General features: G+C 39.8%; 1 protein-coding gene across 4 annotated transcripts; it reads right to left on the reverse strand.

Moving 5' to 3' along the window:
- Positions 1 to 2: 2 nt before the first annotated feature.
- Positions 3 to 11,361, reverse strand: RBM12B (RNA binding motif protein 12B). Of its 4 annotated transcripts, none has more exons than XM_032609734.1 (3): positions 11,188 to 11,361; positions 7,330 to 7,377; positions 3 to 6,744 (listed from the first exon to the last, which is right to left on the reverse strand). In XM_032609734.1, exon 3 carries the CDS (start codon positions 6,714 to 6,716, stop codon positions 3,732 to 3,734), a length of 2,985 nt encoding a protein of 994 aa, XP_032465625.1. In that variant the 5' UTR covers positions 6,717 to 6,744; positions 7,330 to 7,377; positions 11,188 to 11,361; the 3' UTR covers positions 3 to 3,731. The 4 variants fall into 4 exon arrangements, with proteins under 4 accessions (XP_032465625.1, XP_032465626.1, XP_032465627.1 ...); XM_032609735.1 differs by having other exon boundaries at positions 1,810 to 6,744; positions 10,956 to 11,361; XM_032609736.1 differs by having other exon boundaries at positions 1,810 to 7,377.
- Between the last annotated feature and the right edge of the window lie 12,660 nt (positions 11,362 to 24,021).

The following is a 24,021-nucleotide window of genomic DNA, read 5'->3' on the forward strand; positions in this document are numbered from 1 at the left end:
GAAAGCTTTTTTGACTTTGTTATTCATGGTTCTGTTCTTAACAAAGCACTGCTTCATGAAAATAGCCCTAAGTGATAAATTTACTTAGTTTTTAAGTAAAATATTCAAAACATTTTAAGATCCTAAATAATTTGATATTCTTAAAAAACTGAGGCTATCATTGCATTTTTATTTGCTCAGTGTTTAATCCTGGTATTTGTAGCTGGGAGAAAAAAAACACAGTTCTAGTATTGCTCTTGCTGCTTGCTTATGACAGCAACTCACTTCTCGTGAGCATCAGTTGCCGTATTTATAAAGTTAAAATAGTGCCTGATATATAAAGCAATCAGCAAATAATTCTGACATAAAATGTATGCTTTGGCCACTTCAAAAAAAATATTCTAAGGACAAAAGAAATATACAAAATACTTTCAATGTAAAATTAAATTTTAGACCAGACGTAGGTTGGCAAACTCCTTAAAGGGTTACACAGTAAATATTTTTACAATTTGTGAGCTGAGAGACAAAATCAAGGTTATTACATAGGTACTTATGTAACCCTATTTAAAAATGTAAAAGCCTCTTTTAGCTTCCTTATAAAAAGACAGGCTATAGGCTTCCATTTCTTATCTCCAAAACAGGTTTATTAGGGTTATTGGAACTAAATGATATAGTTAATTCACATGTAATTAAAGATCATAAATACACTATCTATTACAGCTCAGTAAATATTAGCTTACATTTAATACAAAGATGGAGGTGATAGGGTCACTGCTTAATAGGTGATATATGGACCAAGAGCCAATGCTCTTGACAGTGTTTTCAGTAAGTGGTAAGTGTGTGCTCCTAACACAATGATTCTTACCTATCTCTTGGGATTAAGTTTACTTTCTAGGCATGATCTATATTTTTCAGAATACCTCAAGTCAAAGATGTTTGGCTTTAAGATAATTAAAATGCCACTGGGTATTAAACTAGAGAACCAATATGCCAATATACCTGATACATCTAGGAGAGGAAACAAAACTGGCTATGAGATAATTATTGGAGCTGGGCAATGGGTGTATGAGGATTTAGTACACTATTCTCTTACCTGTTTGAAATTGGTGGTGTGCTGGTAGTTGGCTCTCTGGGGTGGAAAATGCCCTGATTTTCTGCATTTACCAATTTCCATGGTGTGAATACTACCACGGCCAATTTAAGTTATCAACATGTCACTGAAGGCAGAGTTGGGAACAGATATGCAAAAATGGCTCCCAAGCAGTAGAAGCCAGCTTTCTGTAATAAACTTTTTAAAGTTAAAAAATATATTAAACCGAAGATTACGGAGTAAATTAACTATTCATATCAATCCATTAATTTTACAATCGAAATACAAAGCCTGTGTTTACTCTTGTGATAGCCTCTTATCTACCACGACCATCCCAGCCTAGATTGAGAAGCAGTTCAATATTAAGTGATACTGCACTTTAAACTTCATCTTAGCTTTTACTGATATATATTTAAGAAGCATTTTTAAGTCTTCCCATATACTCCTCCAATAAATTATCTAAGTAATCTCTGAGCAGTTAAAAATATCATTTCTTCCTATTGTCATTTTCCTAGCTGCTTGTAAGCTTACTAGTTTCAAGAGCCATACTGATGTGCTTTTTTGAACCAAATTTACCAATTTATTCATTCCACTAGCAAGAACGACACTCAACATAATTAAAAACACAGAGGGCTTCCCTGGTGGCGCAGTGGTTGGGAGTCCGCCTGCTGATGCAGCGGACAGGGGTTCGTGCCCCGGGCCGGGAGGATCCCACATGCCGCGGAGCGGCTGGGCCCGTGAGCCATGGCCGCTGAGCCTGAGCGTCCGGAGCCTATGCTCTGCAACGGAAGAGGCCAAAACAGTGAGAGGCCCGCGTATCGCAAAAAAAAAAAAATGCAGAAACTTCGGCTGGTTTTTCTTAAGACTTATTTAAATCACTAAAGATTAATCCAAAATACTTACAGCACTAACTGGCTAAATACTGACAAAGTATTCTACTTCTGCCATACCCTATTATTAAATGACTAAACTACTGATATAAATTCAAACTTTATTCTTATTTGCTCACTGTGGGAAATATCTAAATTACAGAATTAAGGAAAATTAACCTTGTTTTATGTAAACTATAAAAGGCCAACCAAAGTCAAATCATGTTGCATAAGATGAACAATGTTAAATTAGAAGCCAATACATAATGTTTGTCTCCCAGAGAAACCCTGGAAGTTTTAGTTACTTTGTCTTTTATTAACAATGTTTGGGCATACTAATTTTACCTTTTCTTAATGCTATTTTTAAAGCAAAAATGGAGGTGAGAAAATATCCTTTACTCTTGAAAATATTTTTAGCACGGTCTTACTAAAATTAAAAACAGCATTTAACAAAGTTAGCAGGCAAAAGTATTAAGAGCATGAACTGGAGTGTGTAGTCTGTCTGGGTTGAAACTGGCTCCATGATTTACTAGCTATGACTTCAGGCAAGTAACTTAAACTCTCTGAATTTCATTATCTCATTTGTGAAGTAGCGCTAAATACTCTTAAGCTTCTTAGGGAATAATTGACATTATGCATGTAAAGTACTTATACTGCCTAGCACATAGTAAGTGCCCAATGTAAGCATTAACATTATGATCGTATAGAAAATCAAATCCAGTATTTGCAAAATGTCTAAATGTCAAATATCAATGAAGTCAAAATTCAATCTCACAAAAGTCTTGTTATATTTAGTCATTGAGTCTTCGGATAAAAAGTTTTGAAATTAAGAGATGAGAACCTAATTTAAAAATACAAGTTATATGAATCATCAGTAAATTCTTCCTAGAAACACAAACTATGTCCATTTATCAGATTCTTACCAGCATAAGCCTGAAAGTCCCCTTGTACCTATAATTACTTTTTTATTTTTTTGTCTTTAAGTATTTTGAGCAAATCTTATCAGTTTGGTTGATGAGATGTTGGAAGAAACCACAGAACTATACACAGCACTAATACACTATTATTACAAAATGTTTGGTCTCTCCTGTCATAAATATTACCTTATACAGCTGTTGGAAACCTTCACAAAAGAAGCTATAATATTTTTTTCTCTTTATACAAATACAATTAGTTGGTTTATTCAGTTGCAATTTTTTTATTTTTATAAAATTTTGAAAGTTATGATGATCGAAGTTTTAAGAATTTCCTAAGCTTTTTACATAAGTAAATTTCAAGTTCACAGTCTGTCAATTTTGAACTATTTATGATTAAGGGGAGGCTTAACAGTAATATCTCAGACAAGGAAGAGGGCATTAATTCTGCAGGCAGTTAGCAATGAAAATGCTAACCCTGAACAATCAGTCACTGACCATTTCCTTATACAGTTTGAGTAAAAAGATGTAGACTACAGAATGGAAACAAAAGTGAATATAAAACTTATCTTCCCCAAATACAGTTCTACTATACAAGTCTTGACGTTTACCCATGACATCAACAAAAATTAATGCACTCAGGGAATTAGTTCTCTCCCCCACTGGTCAAAAAAAAGGCATATATATTTTTAAGTTAGAAAAAGTGAACGGCAATTTGCAAGCAAAAGAAAACCAGATTCACATTCTACTATTTACATTTGTTCTATTCACAGGTAAAATTAAAATGTTTCTTTTCATTAGTTAAAAGTAAACACTTAAAAAAATGCATTTTACTGCATCAATACTGTGGGGAGGTAATTCTGAATTTAGAAATGCTCTCTAGAGCAAAATTAACTTAACTTTGCGGGGGCCAACTGGCCTATCATTCAGATCTTTAATAGCAGCCATAGCTTCATTGTAGTTTATCATGGCAACAATGGCTTCCCCTGTAGGTAATCCTTGCTCGTTATACTGTATTGAAACTGAATCAGGTATAATTCTGTAACCATGGAAAAAGTCTAGAATTTCATTAACATTAGCTTTAAATGGAAGATTCATTATCTTAATGGGTGTTACTCTACCTGAATTACAATTTAATTTTGGATCAGGCATAAATCTCCCCTCAGGAAAACTTCCCATATTACGCTTTCCAAAATCAAACTTGCCACCTTCTGGGCGACCAAAATTCACAAAAGGGCGATGACTTCTAAAATCATCAGGGGGGCTCCTAAACTCCTCACCAGGAAGCCTAAAACTGTCAGTAAGTCTAGGGTCCTCCTCTGGAGCTTCCCTGAGGTCTTCCTCCGGGAGCCGCCTGAAGTCCTCATCGGAAGGGCTTCTAAAATCTTCCTCCTGGGGATTCCTGAAGTCCTCATCAGGAGGGTGCCTAAAGTCTTCATCTGGAGGACCCCTGAAATCTTCATCCAGTGAGTGCCTAAAATCTTCCTCTCGGGGGCGCCTGAAATGCTCCTGGGATGGCCGCCTGAAATGTTCCTGCGGCGGCCGTCTGAAATGCTCCTGGGGTGGCCGTCTGAAATGCTCTGGGGGCGGCCGCCGGAAATGCTCCTGAGGTGGCCGACGGAAGTGCTCCGGGGGCGGCCTCCGGAAATGCTCCAGGGGTGGCCGCCGGAAGTGTTCCGCAGGTGGCCGCCTGAAGTCCTTCTCAGGAGACCGCCGGAAATCCTCCTCAGGAGACCGCCTGAAGTCCTCCTCGTGGGGCCGCCTGAAGTCCTCCTCGGGAGGTCGCCGGAAGTCTTCCTCTGGAAGTCGCCTGAAATCCTCCTCAGGGGGCCGCCTGAAGTCTTCCTCAGGTGGCCGCCTCCATTCCCCTGGGGGAAGCCGTCTGAAGTCCTCCTCAGGAGGCCGTCTCCAATCCTCCTCAGGTGGCCTCCTGAAGTCTCCCTGGGGGGCCCGCCTCCAGTCCTCCTCAGGGGGTCTCCTGAAGTCTTCCTTGGGAGGCCGCCTGAAATCCTCCTCAGGTGGCCGCCTCCAGTCCTCCTCCCGAGAGTGCCTGAAATCCTCCTCCGGAGAGTGTCTTAAGTCCTCTTCCCAAGAGCGCCTGAAGTCCTCCTCAGGAGGCCGCCTGAAGTGTTCCTCCCGAAGGTGCCTGAAGTCTTCAGGGGAGTGCCTGAAATCCTCTGGGGAATGCCTAAAGTCTTCTGGAGGGCGCCTTTCAGGAGGTCGGAAATCCCCCTGGGGATGCTTGAAATTGTCCAGTTGCCTCAAGTCCTCCTGCTGATGCCTAAAGTTTTCAGAAGGGCCAACCGAGTATAATGGTAGATCATTTGAGTCAAATGAATGGGAATGATCATCTCTGTCACATGACTGTGAATGGTCATGCATTCTCTCACTGGACATTGAAGAAAAATTTACACCAAACTCCCGCATTTGTACCTCAGATATGAGCCTTAACAATACCTCTGTCCCCAAGAATCTTCGTCGGTTTAAACGTTCAGCTTTCATGGCCTGTTCTTCTGATCTGAATTTCACCAATGCTTCTCCTAGACCAACTCCTTTGTCATCATAAAGCAAGTAAATGTCATCCTCAGCAAGAGAAAAGTCTGCAAAGAACTTCTGCACTTCAACTTTTGTAACATCAAATGGAAAATTTCTTATATATATGCACAGTTTCTGGCCAGAATAGCCTTCTTGAGAGTATTTTTGTGAAACGTGTCCAAGCCTCTCTTTCTCTGTTGACGCTGGTCTTTTCTTTTCATAACAGTCAATGAACTTCAGCATCTGTTTTCTAGAAACTGGATCAATATGAACTGGACGATACTGTAAAACAGTCTTATGTAAACCCAGAGCAGTGTTATAGTCTTTCAGAGTCTTGAACATCACAAAGGCATATCTTGTTCTTCTTTCATCCTTATATAAAAACCTAATCTGTTCATTAGTCAGATCAGTATCTCTAAAGAAATTTCTTAAATCTCTTTTGTTAATACTTAGGGACAGATTTTTTAAGTGAACATAAAATCCAAGAGGAGAACGAGAACGTGTTCTTCTGGGAGATTTTGAATGAGATCGTTTCCAAAAATGTCTATCATTAATTCCTCTTGGTGGAGAATGTTCTTCAGTCCTCATAGAAATGTCACCCTCCTTAACTGCATTACCTCCAAACTCAATCCACTGTTGTTCCGAGCCTTGCATTACTTCAATAAATCTTGAACCCATAAAACTTCTATGACATTTAAGACCTCCTGAAGCATCGATACATGAAGCAAATTTTACTATGGCATCACCATTATTTCGGCCATCATGATGCTTTAAGAAAATTACTCCATCCACACACAAACCAGAGAAAAAGACACGTACATCATCTTCGTTTACTAAGTAAGGCAAGCCTCGTAGAAACAAGTAAGGATTCTCTGCCTTCAATGGTCGTGTCTTTCTTGGCCTTAAATCACCTTGTCCTGTACCATTAGTATGAAACCCAGCATCTTGATTAATCGGAGAGCCATATCCAGAATTACTTGCTTCTTCTTTAATAGCCTCAACAAAATTAGATAAGCTGCCAACCCCTGGTGCCCCAGATCCTGGTCTCTCTCTTCCCATGCGATCAGTTCTTTTCATTTCTATAGTCTTCTGCATTTCTGCCTTACTACTAAGAAAAAGCTCTACAGATGAATCCTTGATAAACCCTCCTGAACGACTTATGGCACGTCTTGCATCTTCATCTGTTGCAAAGATAATAAAAGCCTCCCCAACTTCCCCTCCAATTATATGCACTCCTCCATCAGGAATAGTCAATCCCGTGAAGAAGTGACGAATATCCACAGGCCCCGCAATAAAAGGAAGCCCCAGTAAACGGATGACTACAGCCATGCTGAGCTCAAACCACAGCAATAATGACCTGCAGACAGAAAGGTACACATAATAGCAAGTCTTATTTTTGAAGTACCTAATCCCAATCTAAGCTTAATAGTTACTTGGTTCCTACCTTCTTCAGCATTTATAAATGAAAATAAGACATGAGTTCACAAAGATACTGACTGTATCTAATTCTTAAAAAGAAAAAAAGGAATAAACTTTCTCCCAACTAAACATACAAATAAATAAACCAGCTACTTTGAAGAAACATTTCCTATCACCTATCCTATACAGTATGAGCATCAAAAATATCACATCTTCTTTGTAAGTCTGCCAAGTGCTACTTCACAACAAGACCAAACTATTTTCAGACATATCTTCTACTGAAACATGGGAGAGAGAGCTTTGGTGATTAAAGAATTTTACCAACCACAACGAATTTTACATACTTAGAAAAGGCATCTATGGTCAGTATATAATTGCTGCTCATGATAATAAACTGCTTACCACTAGTGCACCACTGACCAGACATAAAGTACAGAAGCCATATGTACCTAGATGTACTATTCTACTTTGCATTTTTTTTTGTCAAGCTTCTGTGAAACGCCTTAAGCTCTGGATATCTTACCTTTTTTTTATTTCTTGGAGACCTGTTAATTCTGTAAAAGCAACTTAACTGTGGAAAGAAAATGAAATATAATTAATCCTTCGACCCTGCAATTGATCTTAAACAACGCCAGATTAGGATATTCACTTCAGAATTACCTATTAAAAGTGAAGCAATATAAGAAGCACAACTAAGGGCATTACGAAATGGTTATCTTTGTTCCAAGGGGAAATTAATCATCCTTCAGCAAAAAGAAGGTACAGATTCCAAGTAGACATCGGCAAATTATTTAGAAGCAAAAAACCTGAAAATTTAACAATCGGTCCTTGATTGGAAGTGATGTGAGGAAAAAGGTGATGGACATGTTATATATTTTGATTGGAGTGTTGGTTATATGGTTGTATAAATTTATCAAGGCTAAATGAATTCTATCCTTAAGGTCTGTGCATTTCACTGTATATGAATTTTATATCCACTTTAAAAAAAAAAACTGTTCTACAAGTAAAATGACAATTTAACACCCAAAATTCCCAAAACACCTTCTACTCATTTCCACCCATGAAAAGACCAACATCTAATTCATATGTCCAACTCTCCTGCAAATCTCCTCCCTTTCAAAACATAAGACCAAATCAAATTAATAAATGATACAGTGAACACTAATGTTTCAAATTCAAAAACCAATTTTTAAAGCAATAAATCCAAGACCAATGGCTACCATTTGGACACAATTTTACGTTCTACATATACACCTCACATTTCTAAACATGGAACCAAATTTCCTGATTCCACTATAAATAAGACAAATAATAAAATATCCCTAAAATCTAAAATCTCAATTACTACTACTCTTATACTCAACTATTGCTACTCCTTATCTTAAACTCCTAAAAAACTAGTAAAATTCATCTTAAGCCAGAAAGAAAACATTCAGATAAACACAGAATCTTATGATGCTAATGTTTATTCCATTTCAAACAACTATCCTGCATTCTACCGAGAAAACCCAAATGAAAATGTAGAAAGGTAAAAATACAGTAAGAATATATTAGTTTGGGGCTTCCCTGGTGGCGCAGTGGTTGAGAGTCCGCCTGCCGATGCAGGCCACACGGGTTCGTGCCCCGGTCCGGGAGGATCCCACATGCCACGGAGCGGCTAGGCCCGTGAGCCATGGCCGCTGAGCCTGCGCGTCCGGAGCCTGTGCTCCACAACGGGAGAGGCCACAAGAGTGAGAGGACCCCGTACCGCAAAAAAAAAAAGAATATATTAGTTTGGAATGTTTGGGGATATCAGTATTAACAACTGAAAAATCTAAATTTAATATTCCTTAAGGAAATTACATCTAATACTTTCAGATGTACCCAAACAAAGTAGTCTTAACCAAGTAAGTTTTTAAGACCGGCTAAATTAATGATTATAAGTTTATGTTTTTAGTGTGCAAATAAAGGTTGTTTTAATTCAGTACTTACACCTAAGTACCACTCATCCACAAAAGTGGTGTCTGAAAACATGTTCTCTGAGGTCTGCAAGACTTATTTTCCTTTGAAAAATGTCCATAGATTACTTTTTAAACTACAAGCTAAACTAACAAGGATAGCAAGAAATTAACTGGCACATTTTACACATCTAAATTATCAATGCCAAACTGATATTAAAAATATTAATGAGTTTTACTATAAAATATTTGCATGGTATGTGGGGGGAGGGGCAGAGGACATATGGGAAATCTTTCTACCTTCCACTAAATATTACTGTGAAACTAAAAAACCGTTCTAAAAAATAGTCTATTAGAAAATATCTGCACTGTCTCCCCAACCCCACCCCCACCCACCCCCACCCCCCCCCAAAAAACGTGTATAAGCTTAGTTTCTTCAACAAACCAACATCCACACCAACATTTTAACAAAAACTACAAATGGCTTCTGGAATAGTTGTCCACATTACTGTTCCAAGACTTCTTCCTATGCAAAATGACTTAGCTCCTTTTTCGCTTTTAAAATATTTTGGAAAGCAGTGTAATAAAGATCATTTTGTCCCTCCTAAACTTTCTTAAAAATTCAAAAAGGAACAGAAATATATCTACAGAAAAAGCTGAGAACATTTCACGGAGTAATTAATGCCAAATACAAAAAATGTCTTATAGGGGCTTCCCTGGTGGCGCAGTGGTTGAGAGTCTGCCTGCCGATGCAGGGGACGCGGGTTCGCGCCCCGGTCCGGGATGATCCCACATGCCTCGGAGCGGCTAGGCCCGTGAGCCACGGACGCTGAGCCTGCGCGCCCGGAGCCTGTGCTGTGCAATGGGAGAGGCCACAACAGTGAGAGGCCCACATACCACAAAAAAAAAGGCTTACGATTTATCCTCCCTAATTTGTAAACAATATTCTAAGTAGTTCCACGAGTCCAAATTCGTGAATTGCAATTCAAGTAGAATATATAAAATGTTTCTTCTAATTTGCCACAAATATAACTACTGCTTAAACTTTTCTGCCCTTGAGATAGAAAGGTAATGTACCATTTATCCCTCTAAAAAACACACCTAGGAGACCACCTATAAGAAACCAGCTCTGAAAATGAGCATCTTTCCTGTGGTTCCCATGTTATTTCCTTAAGCAAATTCCCCAGAAATTCTATTCTTAAAACATTACACAAAAAAGTAAAACACAAAAATACCCTAAAATACTCTACACTTAAAATTTTTCTACTTACGAAAGCAACAAAAGTATTTTTGTGGCTGTGTTGGTTTAAAGACAGTGATCTGTTAGAACTTCTAACCTATGAAAAGAAGGAAGTGGGTCCTTAAGAGCTCATTTAAGGGCAAGTCGCTGAAATTAACAAGCTCATTTTAAATAATTTTGCTAATTTTATCCAACGATTCATCCCACTTAATCATTATCACAAAAAAAAACCCCACGAAATGTGCATCTTCTCATCAAGACTGAAAGGGAAAAGGGAGGAAGGCTAAATTTAAATGGTATTATTTCAGATCCATTTATTTTAACTAGAGAATAGCAAGTCATTTTCCAGACATGGTGAGGGGGAGAACACTGCCACTATTTCTTAAAACCTAAAGTTAGGATGAAGCACATTTGAAGCACAAACGCAAGAGTTTCCCCTGCAGAAAATAATCTACCCCAGTCCACAATGATTCTTTATGACGATCTGCCTTTTATCCTTTTATAATGTAGATGGTTAAAATAAAAAACTAAAGGCATGACGACACAGAGCCAAGTCCCCAGTAGGAACCGTAAATGAAGATGAATCCACACGGCACAGGAATTCCCATAACATCCATCATCCTCAAACGGATCATCCGAAGGCATTGCTTCTATAGCCCAAAGCCTTTGTCCATACTCCCAGGGGTCAGAGCTTCCTTCTTTTGCACCAGGCCAAAGTTGCTACGTGGGATCCGATGCTGTAGCCACACCTTCAGCCAAAAATCAGCCTTCATATTAACCTGTACCGCCCAACCTCCGTGCCTTTCCGTTACACCGTCCCAAGGGCAAACATTCCGCCCTAACTCGCCAAAGCGTGAACTGTCCCCAAATCTAACTGAAACACTTTAGCTCCCCTCAAGCCTAATGAGCCAGGCCTTCAGCGCTTTTCTGCCACCGCTGACTACGATGACATAGCAAAGAAAAAAAAAATACCTATGCAATCCTTCGAGATCTTCACTCTCAAGCAGACTGGCAAGTGCACACACACCACCACATGGACGGGGGAGTCGGTATTTAGCAAGGAAAGAGGGTGCCCTAACGACAGAAGCTACGCTAGTTCCTTGCGCGGCCCCGCCTTTCCCCGTGCTTCCGTCCCGGCCGCCAACCCCTCCCAGCCCCCGGCGCCCCAGGAGTAACTGCTTCGCACTTGGCAATAAACACACACCGCTGCTGCCGAGTCGGAACCACAAGGCTGGGGGCGGGGTGCACTCCTCGTCGCAGCAGCCTCCCCAAAACAGGCAGACCCCTGAGTGAGCCTAGAAGAAGATGGCGCCCACTCTCCCCTCTGCTCCGGACAAACGGACGCACAGTTTGTCTGCCCATGCGCTCTCCAGGCGTAACCCACCACCCCGGCGCCCCGGCCACGTTTGCGCACGCGCCCAGACGCTCACCTACTTCCCGTCGTCCAGGGAAGGGAGGTGGCTCCCATAAGCGCGCTCGCTCGCCGTGGAGTTGCTGAGCTCTTGCGCATGCTCAGATTCCAACCAAGCCGGGAACCTGAACAAGGGGCTGGAGAGAGCTTCTGAGACAAAGTTCGGGGTTAACCCGTTGCTGCGGTGAGAGGCTTCAGTAAATAACCGCCGAAATACACTGGACAAACGTTCGTGATTCCCAGGAGTTAAGAAAAGAGACGCAAAAGCGGAGAAAATTTTACGATTTCTTCATCTTTTCAGTGCTGCAGTTACGTGTTCTAAGCATCTAACGAAAGCCTCTTTGTAAATACTTTTAAAAGACCAGAAAAATGTTAGTGTTGCTGCCTTAGATGTTACAGGTACAATGCCAACACCCAAGGGGCTTAATAAGTGCATGCATATTCAACTTTAGAGACATTTATGAAGTCTGTTAATGTCTTTATACAGTTCTTCCTACCTTTGGGTTTTTTGAAACAGAACCCATAAAGCCAGTTTTGCAAATTGAGAAGCGAAAAGCACAGTTACAGGCAAGTTCTGTGGTGCCTGCTTTGTAAGAACTGGTGAACAACCTTGTGTTTTATTTTATTATTTGCAAGTAACAAAGCAGCCCACCACGTTTTATAGTTACAGGATACATTTATGGGTGGATTCAAAGCTCACTAAGAAACTATTACTTTAAAGAATTGTTACATATGAGAGAAAAAAATGAGTTTTCAATATCTCACTGCAAAATACCCATTCTCTTTGAGAAAGAAGAGGTAGTTTAACAAGTGAATAAAAGGTGGTTCTCTGAGTGAGCCACCATTTACTCACTTGGGCAAATTACTTAGCCTCTCTATGCCTCAGTTTCCTCATGTGTAAAATGGGGATAATATTAGTACCTGCCTCTTAAGGTTGCCAGAAATGTTGAATGAGCAAATATATGTAAATATCTGAGACTACATAAGTATTAGTGACTTGTTTCAAATGTCAAGGTGATCCCATAGACAAGCAGAAGATGTCACCTCAGGGAGCTAGGCTCAATGACTAGGCAGCATTTACCTTGATTATTTCCAAAACTCCAGGGTTTGGACCTAGCCTAGCAAGCTCAAGTAGCTGAACTTAAAAACTAACATCTATTGAGAGTTTATTATGTGCCAGCCCCTGTGTATTATCTCATTTTATTCTTACAATTACTTTTAGAGGTAGGTACTATTATTTTTCCTATTTTACAAATAAGAGAAACTAAGGCATAAAGGATTGCGTAGCTTGCCCCAGGTTACAGAGATAGTATTAACCAGGAATTGAACCCTAGTGGTTTGCTTCCAGAGAACACTGCTCTGAATTATACAGGGAGAGTATGCTATCTTCTGAGGCAGACTCCATGTAAACAAGCACACAGAAACAATGCTCCAAAATGTCAATATTGTCAATATTAATTCACAAGAAGAAACACTGGTAAAGTGAAACTGAGATCAACTCAGGCTGACCAGCACTTTACTGGCTGTAAACACTCTCTATATGAAGTCAAATGATGAGAGGATTGTTTGCTAAGCATGAAAATAGAGCATGAGTTATCTAATGTCAAAAACTGTTTTTCAGTTAAGGGTACCTAAGAAACCCATCTAACCCATCTTAACAAAAATACAGCTATCATTTAATGAGCACTTACTATAAGGCTTATCTGAACAAGTGTGCTTAGATCAGACTCCTTCCCTTGGACAGGCTTAGACAGATATTGCCAGCTGCCCTTGTTTTTCGACGATGACCATCCCCCTTCTATTCACATAGATTTTCTCCAAACAGAACAATATAGTGAATGGCTGTTTTTTTCTCGTCTGCCTTCTGCCTTTCTCTGATGACTACACCATTACAATCAAAAGAAGTAATTGAGTTTACCTATATGGTATTCTGGCTATTGAACAGTTTCTTGAGCCTTTAGTGTGTCAACATGAAAACGTAATCATTTTAGAAAACAGAAAGAAAGTTTCTGGAACAGCAAAACAGAAGACGGTACCCTGAAACATGGTAACCACACCAAGCCATGACCATTCTTTGGCTCTGCCTGGGCAATTAGTCAACTTTACTAGGCATGTTACCACGACTACAGCACTACTTACCTTCCTGCATGATTTCGCTATCAGACAGTTTTCAGCTGTCCTTCCTAGGTCTTCAACATCTACAAGAACAGCCTCTCATCACTTGGTCTCAGAGTTCCTCCATCTTCTAAACTCCAAGGACCCTCTTGCAAACCCTGACTTCCATTCAATTCAACTGGGATTTATTGAGCATGGACTGTGTGTCCAGAACCTTGCTAAGGCTCCTGACAGACAAAGCTGAAGAAATCACGGTCCTCTTTCCTCAAGAAGCTCATACTGTAGCAGAAGAGACAAGCCCACATGTGCAGCCAGTCATCACATACAGGAGGACATGTAGAGCATAGGGATTAAGACCGTGGGCTCTTAGATCAGCCAGATTCAAGTATAAATCCCAGCTCTTCCACTTCGTGACTATGGACAAATTCCTTATCCTTAAACTTCTCCATTTGTAGAGGAAGTTAACAGTACCCACCATGCAGGGCCATTATGAGGACTAAGTGAAATAATGCTTGTAAAGCATTTAGAACAGTCCCTAAGACACAGTAAACTCCATTACAGGTGTCCCTCGGTATCCTCAGGGGATTAGTCCCAGGACCCCTTCAGATACCAAAATACAAGGATATTCAAGTCCCTTATATAAAATGTCATAGTCTTTGCATATAACCTATGCACATGCTTCTGTATACTTTAAATCATCTCTAGATTACTTATAATACCTAGTACAGTATAAATGCTATGTAACTAGTTGCCAGTATGTGGCAAATTAAAGTTTTGCTTTTTGGAAATTTCTGGAATTTTTTCCCAAATATTTTCAAACTGCAGTTGGTTGAATCCATAAATGTGAAACCCATGGATATGAAGAGCCAACTGTATAACTTAGAAATCAAGAAGGTAGGCTCAGAAATCAGAATACCATAGTTCCAAGCCCAATTCTGCCACTTGCTAGCTGTATCATTTTAGTTGCTCAACTTCAGTTTCTTCACCCATCAAATGAAGATGACAATAGTAGAGTTGTTGTGTAGATAAAATGGTCTTATATATATAAGCATTAAAGACCCACAGTAAAGCACCAGGAAAAGCATATAACATGAAAATCTTACATGTCTCTCTGGTGGCCTGTATGCTCCTTTCCAGTTTGTCCCCTGCAGTGGTTCTCAGGGGCTCACCTACAAAACCTCCAGGAATCACTGGAGCACTGTATGGATACCACTAATTAAATAAAGGAAGTTGCTCAGTTGTGTGTAACAGAAGTCAGATCCAAAAGACTTAACAGAATCAACAAGTGAATGATGTGTGGTCAGTTAGAATTGAACAGGACCCCAGCATTCTAACTTGGATAACTTCTTGCCTGATGTAAATGAGAGTCTTGTCTCCATGGTAGAAATATGGAGGAGACTGAGATCCTGAATAGTCTATGGATGCTATAGTTAGCAAAAAGGAGGCGTGCAGGAAGGGTACTGGATAAAATCTCTGGGTTTCAGTGATGAAGCTATGACCCCCAAATCTCACTGTAGAACCTATTTCTAGTGAACAGGCAGGACCATGTGTGAAACAGGATGTCTTCTTCTGCTTAGGCTTCCTTCCCCTGTGTTCCATCCAGTCCCAAGAACATAAAACAAAAGGAAGAAGCAAGAGGAAGAGCTAAGAATCTACAGAGAAATTCTGAAGAGAGAACAAAAGGAGAAAACGAAAAAAAAAAAAGAGAGAGAGAGAGGGAGACCATCCAGAAGAACCTTGCATTGGAAAAGGCAGTCTCATGGAGCCCCCACTCAGCTGCATAAGAATGGACCTTGAGTCTGGAACACTTCCTTACCAAGGGTTAAGGAGCCCACACAGACTGTGACTGGTTTATTACCTTGTGTGGGAATATGTTTCCTTGTTTCAATCTCAGTGAGTACTCTTTTGTCTCTGCTTAAAGCATGTGCCTCATATGGTACCTGACCAACCCCACTGTTATGACTGTCCTCTAAGGTGAGGGAACAGCGTTCCTTTCACTGCAGCATGAACGGGTGCAGTGCCTAGGCTAATTACCCTGTGTCAGCAGCAGGGAGAGACCCGCTAGCTATGGGGTGCCGATGCCATATTGAAGCTGAGCTTGCTGTGCCTCTTCTCTATGTAAGTTAAGTGCTGTCCCATCCAGGGCTTGACTGCATTGTTTTATTTTTTGTTTTTTGTTTTTTTTTTTTTTTTTTTGAAACTCCAGTCAATACCAAGATGCAATGGGCAGACGTGTTTGGAGTTTTCCCCAGGATCGATAATTAGTGCATTGTACTCTGCCTGACACCATGCCATGTGGACACCAAAAAATTCTGTCCGTAAGGACTATGGCCAGAGGCCTCATGGTCTAGGTCTAACCCACATTGGTCCTCTGCTCCCTTCCCAGGGATGAAATGAGGGAAGAGAGCATTGAGCTCCCCTTAGAGTTCGGAAGATGACAATAAATTAGAGAATGAGGGAATGAAGCAAGTTTTGATCTTTTCCATTTCAACAAATGTGTATTAAATTCTTATAATGTATTACACACAACTCCAGGAGACAATGGTGAACAAAAATGGACATGGTATTTATTCTCGTGAAGACTGTAGTTCAGGAGAAGAGAGAAAACTAGTGAAAGAATTATTCAGCTAAATGTAAATTTACAACAGGGATAAGAGCTGTAAAAGGGAAATACATGTTCCTCTAAGAGTATTTCATAGGAGGGCCTGGCCTGCTCATGGAAGTCAGGAAGAGAAGTGACAGATGAGCTGGAAGGAAAGGAAGAATTAACAAGGTAAAGGGAAATTGCTGGGAAGGGGAAGGGAGGAGAGGTGGTGCAGGCAGAGAAGTGCACAGGCTCAGTGGCAATCAGAGAACTGAAAGACCAGTGTGGGCAGAGTGCACAGGACAATGAAAGGCTGCAGGAAGAAGTCAGACCCTGCTGGGGGTTACGGTTCACGTTAAAGACTTTGAGCTCTCCAGTGGAAAGCCAATGAACTATTTTCAACAGAGAGGTGACATACTAGACTTGCATTTCAAAAGATTACTCCAGCTGAGGTCTGGAGAATGGATTAGACTGCGGTAAGAGTATGCACATGAAGACAGGTCAACAGGTTATTTTGACTTCCAGTTTAAGGTGACAGTTTGAACTGTAGTTATTTTCACTCCTTTCAGAAATCCAAATAAAATATCAAAAAGGGAACTTTCAAAGGATTTCTGACAAGAATGAAGATGATAGGGTAGGAGACAACAGCAATAAAACTTTGCAAGCAGGAATGAGATGGATAGGTGATCGTTTCTTTTGTGAATCCAAGAGGATTCTGAATTGACAGTGGAAAAAGCTAAGAAGCAACCTTATATGCACCAAATAAGTCCTCAAAGGCTTAAGAGGCCTCAATATCTTCTGCTGGGGAAGGAAGTGAAAACAGAGTTGATTGAATATCAGTTTACAAAGCACTGAAGACATACACCTAAGGCTCTTTCCTTCCAGTACTAGAAACCTGTCTCTCCCCCAACTATAGCAGAAGATTGAAGGTTTATTCTCTGGAGAGAGTACGACTTAGGGACAATGGGTACAGATGAGATCAGAGGCTCTATGTAGAAAAGAAGGGCATCATGTGAATGATGAAACTCACACTCTTTTCCCCACGAAAACTGGTAACCAAGCTTAAATCCTTCAGGGAGAAGATTATTTCAGGGGAATTCGATCAGCACAACAGGGGGGAAACTACTATGTAAGTGTGGGGGAAGACTGAAGACATTTTCAGATATCCAAGGTCTCTAAAATTTCCATCTTATGACCCCTCTCAGGAAGCTGCTGGAGTATATGCTCTGCCCAAAGAAAGAAGTAAACCAGGAAATAAGAGGATATACAATCCACTAAGCCTGAGATCTCTCTTTTCCTCTTCCAGCTTAACAGAGTGCATATTCTCTTCAATCTTGGTTTACTCCCCTGAGAAGAGATCACATACTATAGTGGTTAAGAACATGGATGCCTGAGGCAACAAAAACAAAAATAAACCAGTGGGACTACATCAAACTAAAAAGTCTTATGCACAGCAAAGGAAACCATCAATAAAATAAAATGGCAACCTACCAAATAGGAGAAAATATTTGCAAATCATATATCTAACAAGAGTAACTATCTGAAATATATAAATCACTCATACAATTCAGTAGCAAAAGCCCCCAAAAATCCAATTTTAAAAAGGGCATAAGATCTGAATAGACATTTACCCAAAGAAGGCATACAGATGGCCAACAGGCATGTGAAATGGAACTAAACATCACTAACCACTCAGGAAATCCAAATCAAACCCACAATGGGATAACACCTCACACCTGTTAGAATGGTTATTATCAAAAAGACAAGAAATAAGTATTGGCCAGCATATAGAGAAAAGGGAACCCTTGTGCACTCTTGGTGGAAACGTAAATTGGTGAGCCATTATGGAAAACAGTATGAAGGTTCCTAAAAAATTAAAAATAGAACTATCATATGATCTAGCAATTCCACTTTTGGGTTTTATCTGAAGAAAATGAAAATACTAACTCAAAAAGATATATGCACCCCCATGTTCACTGTAGCATTATTTATAATAGCCAAGATATGAAAACAACCTAAGCATCCATCAATGGATGAATGGATAAAGAAGTTGTGCACACACACACACAGTGGATTATTATTCAGCCACAAAAAATAATGAAATCTTGACATTTGCAATAACATGGATGGAACTTGAGGGCGTTATAGTAAGTGATAAGTCAGACAGCGAAAGACAAATGCCATATGATCATATGATCTCACTTATGTGTGGAATCTTTAAAAAAAAAAAAAGCCAAACTCATAGATACAGAGAACAGATTGGTGGTTGCCAGAGGCAGGGGGTGAGCAAAATGGTTGGAGGGTGTCAAAAGGTACAAACTTCCAGTTATAAAATAAATAAGTCATGGGGATGTAATGTACAGCATTGCGAATATAGTTAATAATACTGTATTGTATATTTGAAAGTTGCTAAGAGAGCAGATCTTAAAAGTTCTCATCACAAGAAAAAGAATTTTTAACTCTGTGTGGTGACAGATGTTAACCAGACTTATTGAGGTGATCATTTTGCAATATATACAAATATTGAATCATTATGTTGTACACCTGAAACTAATGTTACATGTTGGTTGTGCCTCAATAAAAATAAATAAAATAAAATATTTTCCTAAAAAAATAAGAAAAGGAACACAGATGCCTGGATCCTAATACAAGTTCTTATTGGCTCTCTCTCTTCCTAAATTTCCTCATCTATAAATGGGGGATAACAGTATCTACTTCAAAGGGCCACTGTACAGATTAAAACCACTTGGAGGAGAACCTGGCCCATAGTATATGTGTTAAATATATTGAAAGGAGATTCATAGTTCTGAGGAAGAATTGAGGATTTTTTTAAATGATAGCATATGATAACTATAGAAGAAAAGAAGACACTCAAATAAGAGAAAGATAAAAATTGTGGTACGGTACATGACTCAAATGTGAACAGCATTTAAGTAGTCATAGTAATGTAAAAGTGATTACTACTCTAACTGAAAATTTAAAATAAATATATTAAAAAGATGGAGAGGTTCAGAAAATGTGATAAAAAGCAAATCTTCATCTTCCATAGCAGGCAGACAACTGATAATGCCTACAGCTGAAAAATTAAGTTTAAAACAGGCCATTGCAGTAATTAAGGGGTGGGGGAAAGTTGTATTTAGGGTGGCAGTGATGGCAGAGATTAAGAAAAGTAAAAGAATTCAAGGGATATTTGGGCAATAAAGTCAAGAGATATTTAAAAGATAAAAATCAAGAAGTCTTGCTAATGGACTGAAATGGGAAGTTGAAGGGAAGGAAGGCATCAAAAGTTACTCCTAGAGTTTTGGCCTTTATTACAGTTTGGATGATGTTGCCATTAACTGAGATAGAGGACACTAGAAGAGAGCAAGTTTGGGGGTGGGAGAAGGGATGGAGATCATGAGCTGTTTTTGGACACCTGGATTTAAAGATACTCCATTCCACCCAAATGGAGTTTTTCAAGAAAACAGTGGAAATACTGATTCAGAGCTCAGAAAAATTATTTGGCCTGGATATACATATATATGTGAGTCATCTACAAAAAGTGGTCATTGAAGTCATGGACATGACTTTCCCTAGGAGGAAAACCAAAGAATGAGAAGAGTCAAAAGTCTAGGAGTGGGCTTCCCTGGTGGTGCAGTGGTTGAGAGTCCGCCTGCCGACGCAGGGGACACGGGTTCGTGCCCCGGTCCGGGAAGATCCCACATGCTGCGGAGCGGCTGGGCCCGTGAGTCATGGCTGCTGAGCCTGCGCGTCTGGAGCCTGTGCTCGGCAACGGGGGAGGCCACAGCAGTGAGAGGCCCACATACACCAAAAAAAAAAAAAAAAAAAAAAAAAAAGTCTAGGAGTGAGTCCTCAGGGATTCCACATTTAATAGCCAAGTAAAGGAGTCTGGGCCTACAAAGGGCGGAGAGCAGGAATAACCAGAAAGTTTATTCTAAGAATAACCTGGAGGAAAACCAGGAGAGTGTTCCATTATGGAGGCCAAGTTCAGTTTGGAACATAATGAATACAAAGCAGCAGTTGTTTATATCTAGTTGTTTTTATCTAAGAATCTGGAGATTGGGAAAGAGTGCAAGACTCACCACACAAAAGGCCCCAATTGTAGGATTTTGACCTAATTCCCCTTTTGACCACAACCTCCATTTCTGCACTTTGCACTTAGCCTTCATGTTCTTTGTAGTATTTTAGTTCATTAATCCCCTCATGGACTCACTTACCTTTCCCTTTTATTTGTTAATGCCCAGGAAAGCACATCCAGGGACTCAAGAGCACCAGTAAAGAATCAGGGTTAGGGCTTCCCTGGTGGCACAGTGGTTGAGAGTCCGCCTGCCGATGCAGAGGACATGGGTTCGTGCCCCGGTCCGGAAAGAGCTCACGTGCCACGGAGCAGCTGGGCCCGTGAGCCATGGCCGCTGAGCCTGCGCGTCTGGAGCCTGTGCTCTGCAATGTGAGAGGCCACAAAAGAATCAGCGTTAAAAAAGCGTGGCCTCTGGTGTCAAATTGTCAGGGTTAGAATCATGATCTGAGTGTGACCCTAGGAAGTCATAGATGTTTTTTGAGCCTTGGTTTTCTCATCTGTAAAGTAAAGGTGATGATAATGGTCCCAATGTAGGATCAAGTGAGATATTTCAGTGCCTGACACATTGAAAGCAAGAAATTAATATCAGTTATTTCAATTATTAGCCATGGTCTTAACTCCCACCAACATATTAGATAATTCCTATAAGTTGAATTTCTACCTTTAAATTTTTTTCTTTAATCAGTAAGAAGGCTTTATCTGCCCCAAGTATTTTCTATGTTCCTTTAATGTCACAGTTCACCCAGCCACCCAAATCAGAAAACCTGGGAACGATTCTTATTCCTGTTTACTTCCTCTATCCAAGTCATAAAATTCTCACAATTCTTCCTCCTAAACAGCTCTTTCATTTATCTTCTCCTGCCTCTCCCTTCTTCCCCTACCCTATTTAGACCCTAGATTTCTGCTTTAGCTTCCCAAGTGGTCTCTACCTCTAGAGGTTTCCATACACCTCTTTTCTAGAATATTTTCTAAAATGCAAATCTGATCAACAATGGTAGGCAAATAACAGGCATTCAAGAGCATTCATTTGTATTTCTTCCTACTTTTCCAGGCTCATCTTCTGCCACTGACCATACACACCCCACATCTCAGGGATACTGAGATATGTGTCATTCACTGGTGTGCCTCCTCACTCATGCCTCTGGGTCTGTTCTGCTGGTCCCACTACCTGTCCTGTCCTACAGTGTCTCTTACTCTGCGATTTCTTCACTGATCTCCCTCCTACCCACCAAGGCAGGGGTAATCCCATCTTCAAGTTGCACAGTCTCAATTAGAGCAGTTATCTCAAAATATTTTAATGATTCGTTTCTATGTATTTCTTTCTATGAAGCCCCTGAGGGAAAGTGCCAGGGATAGCTCTTGTTCCTAACCAGTGTCTACTCATAGAAGTGCTCAGTAAATGTTTGAAAAATGATTGAACTCCCCACCAAAGATGAGATGCCCTCTGACTTCCCATAGGGCTCTCTTTCCTGGCAATTATGCCTCTTGTAACTCAGTTTAGGGATTCAAAAACACAATAGTCTTTGGAACACTCAAGATGATTCCCATTTCCAGCTCCAAACTCTTCATCAAGCCCTAGACCTCCACATCCATTTCTGTTATACCTCTCTACCTGAGTAAGCAACTTGTTCAACATAACCAAACTATACTTGTCCTCTCCATAAACTGTTCACTTTGACCCTAGGACTTTCCTAGCCTATCCTCTAGATGCTCCCACTCCAACATGATCTAGCCTTTTTGCAGGTAAGATCTAGACTTGCTGCCAATTTTCAACTCTAAATGATTTCCCTTCCAATTATCCACTCTACCTTTTCAAAATATTTCTTACTTTTACCTATGTTCTTTACCTAGAAAACTGATCTTGTTCAATTTCTCTGATCCCTAGCCCAAGATTTATTGATGGCTTCACTCATCTTTCTTTTTTCCTTCTAATCCCAGAATGACTTTCTTCCCCTTAGATGGTCCTCCTCCCACTCTTACTTTAAGTCCTTGACCCCTTCCCAGGAGCTCTAGAGAGAGTCAATTATTCCTCTATTTTAAATCTCTCTTCTACTACTCCTTTCCTTTACTCTCCACTTATAGACCTATTCTCCTTATCCTAAAGAAAAAATTAAAATTCTTTTAGCTCAGTCCCTTCTTTTGCCTTCCTTTCAATGCCAAAATAGTCTACATCTGGTGGTTGCTCTTTCCCAGTACTGTTCTATGATTTGCTTCTACCCCTATCACTGTAATAAAACTGCGCTCTAAAAGATAACTAATAATCCCCTAATTTCCAGATCCAAAGACTTTTTCTCCATCCTCAGCCTCCTTGACTTTTTGTAGCATTTATATTGTTAGGACACACAGCATTGTGGTTAAGCAGCCCCAAGAGTTAAACTGCCATAATTTAAAGTTGCTTCTGTAAATTGCAAGCCTTGAATTTTGGTAAGTTTTAAAAATCTTCTGTCTCCATTTGTCATCTATAAAAAAAGAGATGATAATAGCAGTATAGGTTTCATAAGGGTGTTGAGTGGATGATAATTTTGGTAAGGCATGTTGCAGTGCCTATCTCATTCTAGGTGTTCAATAAGCATTTGCGATAGTGTTTGAACCCATCGTTTCACTTTTGGGGGGTAAAGGTCTTCTTAAGCTGACATTAAAACATCTTCTTCTTCTCATCCACTTCTATGTATAACTCTTTCACTTCTTTGCTGGGTGATACTGGGCATGTCTTTAAGCCTGATAAGTGGCGATTACTACCTATTCATAAAAAGATTGAAATGATACATGTAAGAAGTTTAAGTTTAGCACAATATCTGGCATAGAGAAAACATTTGCTTTTCTGACTAAAGAGACAGAGGAAACATCTCTGGTTCCGTAACTTTCCTTCTTCCTGTCTTAAATCTGAATGTTGATATCTGGTGTAAGGCAATCACATTGCAGGTAGGAGGGAAAAGCCAAGAAAACTGCAGAGATGACTATCTGATATCATTGAATGAACACCAGAAGCCCCTACCTCCAGAATTCCTATGTTTGGTTTTGTTTAAGCCACTGTGAACTGGTTTAAACTACCTGATCTTCTATTACTTGCAATGAAAATATTCCTAATGATACAGTCCCAATTTATGCTTAACAGTTGTAGCTAACAGTCTTTCTGTTATCCTTCTAGGCAGTTTATAAAGATGAACTGAGAGTATCTACAGTTATTTCCAACTTAACTACATCTATTTTGAATCCTTGTGCTACAAATAAACTATTTAGCTCTTTGGGAACGTTTTTTTAGGTGCAGTGCCCAAAAGTCTTAGACAACCACACAGTTCCACTGTCTGTGGTATAAAATGGCAGTATCATCTTGTTAACTAAAGACAATAGGTTTGTCTTACATATAGAATATGCCTTTTTTCTCTATCTATTCTGCAAAGAAGCCACTAAATAGATTGAGAAGATAGCAATTGAGTAAAGCAACTCGTTCAACATAGCGAGTATGAAAAGATAACAATTTTGGAGTTGGCCAGATGGAGACAGAGTCTAGTTTCACCACTTCCTAAAATGTAAATTTTTTGATCCTCAGTTTCTTTAATTGTAAAAGTAGCCTAAAAAGGGGATAGCGTTCCTACAAAGGGTTATTATGAAAAGCTAAGGTTAATGCTGTCAAGTGCCTAGCATAGTGCACAGTGTGGAATACAAAGAATCTGCTCTTTTATTGCTTCAATTATATAGTAGACAGTGAGTAAATTTTACTGCCCTGACCACTCCCACAGAGCATTAAGGAGGACTAGAGTTAAAATTCACCCACAGGAAGCTTTTGAAGATTAATATCAACTATTCTGACCATACTCTTTCTGAGCCCCCGTTAACATTTATGGAGTCA

Source organism: Phocoena sinus, chromosome 17 (assembly GCF_008692025.1).
Source record: "Phocoena sinus isolate mPhoSin1 chromosome 17, mPhoSin1.pri, whole genome shotgun sequence".
NCBI lineage: Eukaryota > Metazoa > Chordata > Mammalia > Artiodactyla > Phocoenidae > Phocoena > Phocoena sinus.

Coding starts and splice junctions, on each gene's coding strand:
- RBM12B (XM_032609734.1), bottom strand. CDS start 6,716: ATGGCTGTAGTCATCCGTTTACTGGGGCTTCCTTTTATTGCGGGGCCT.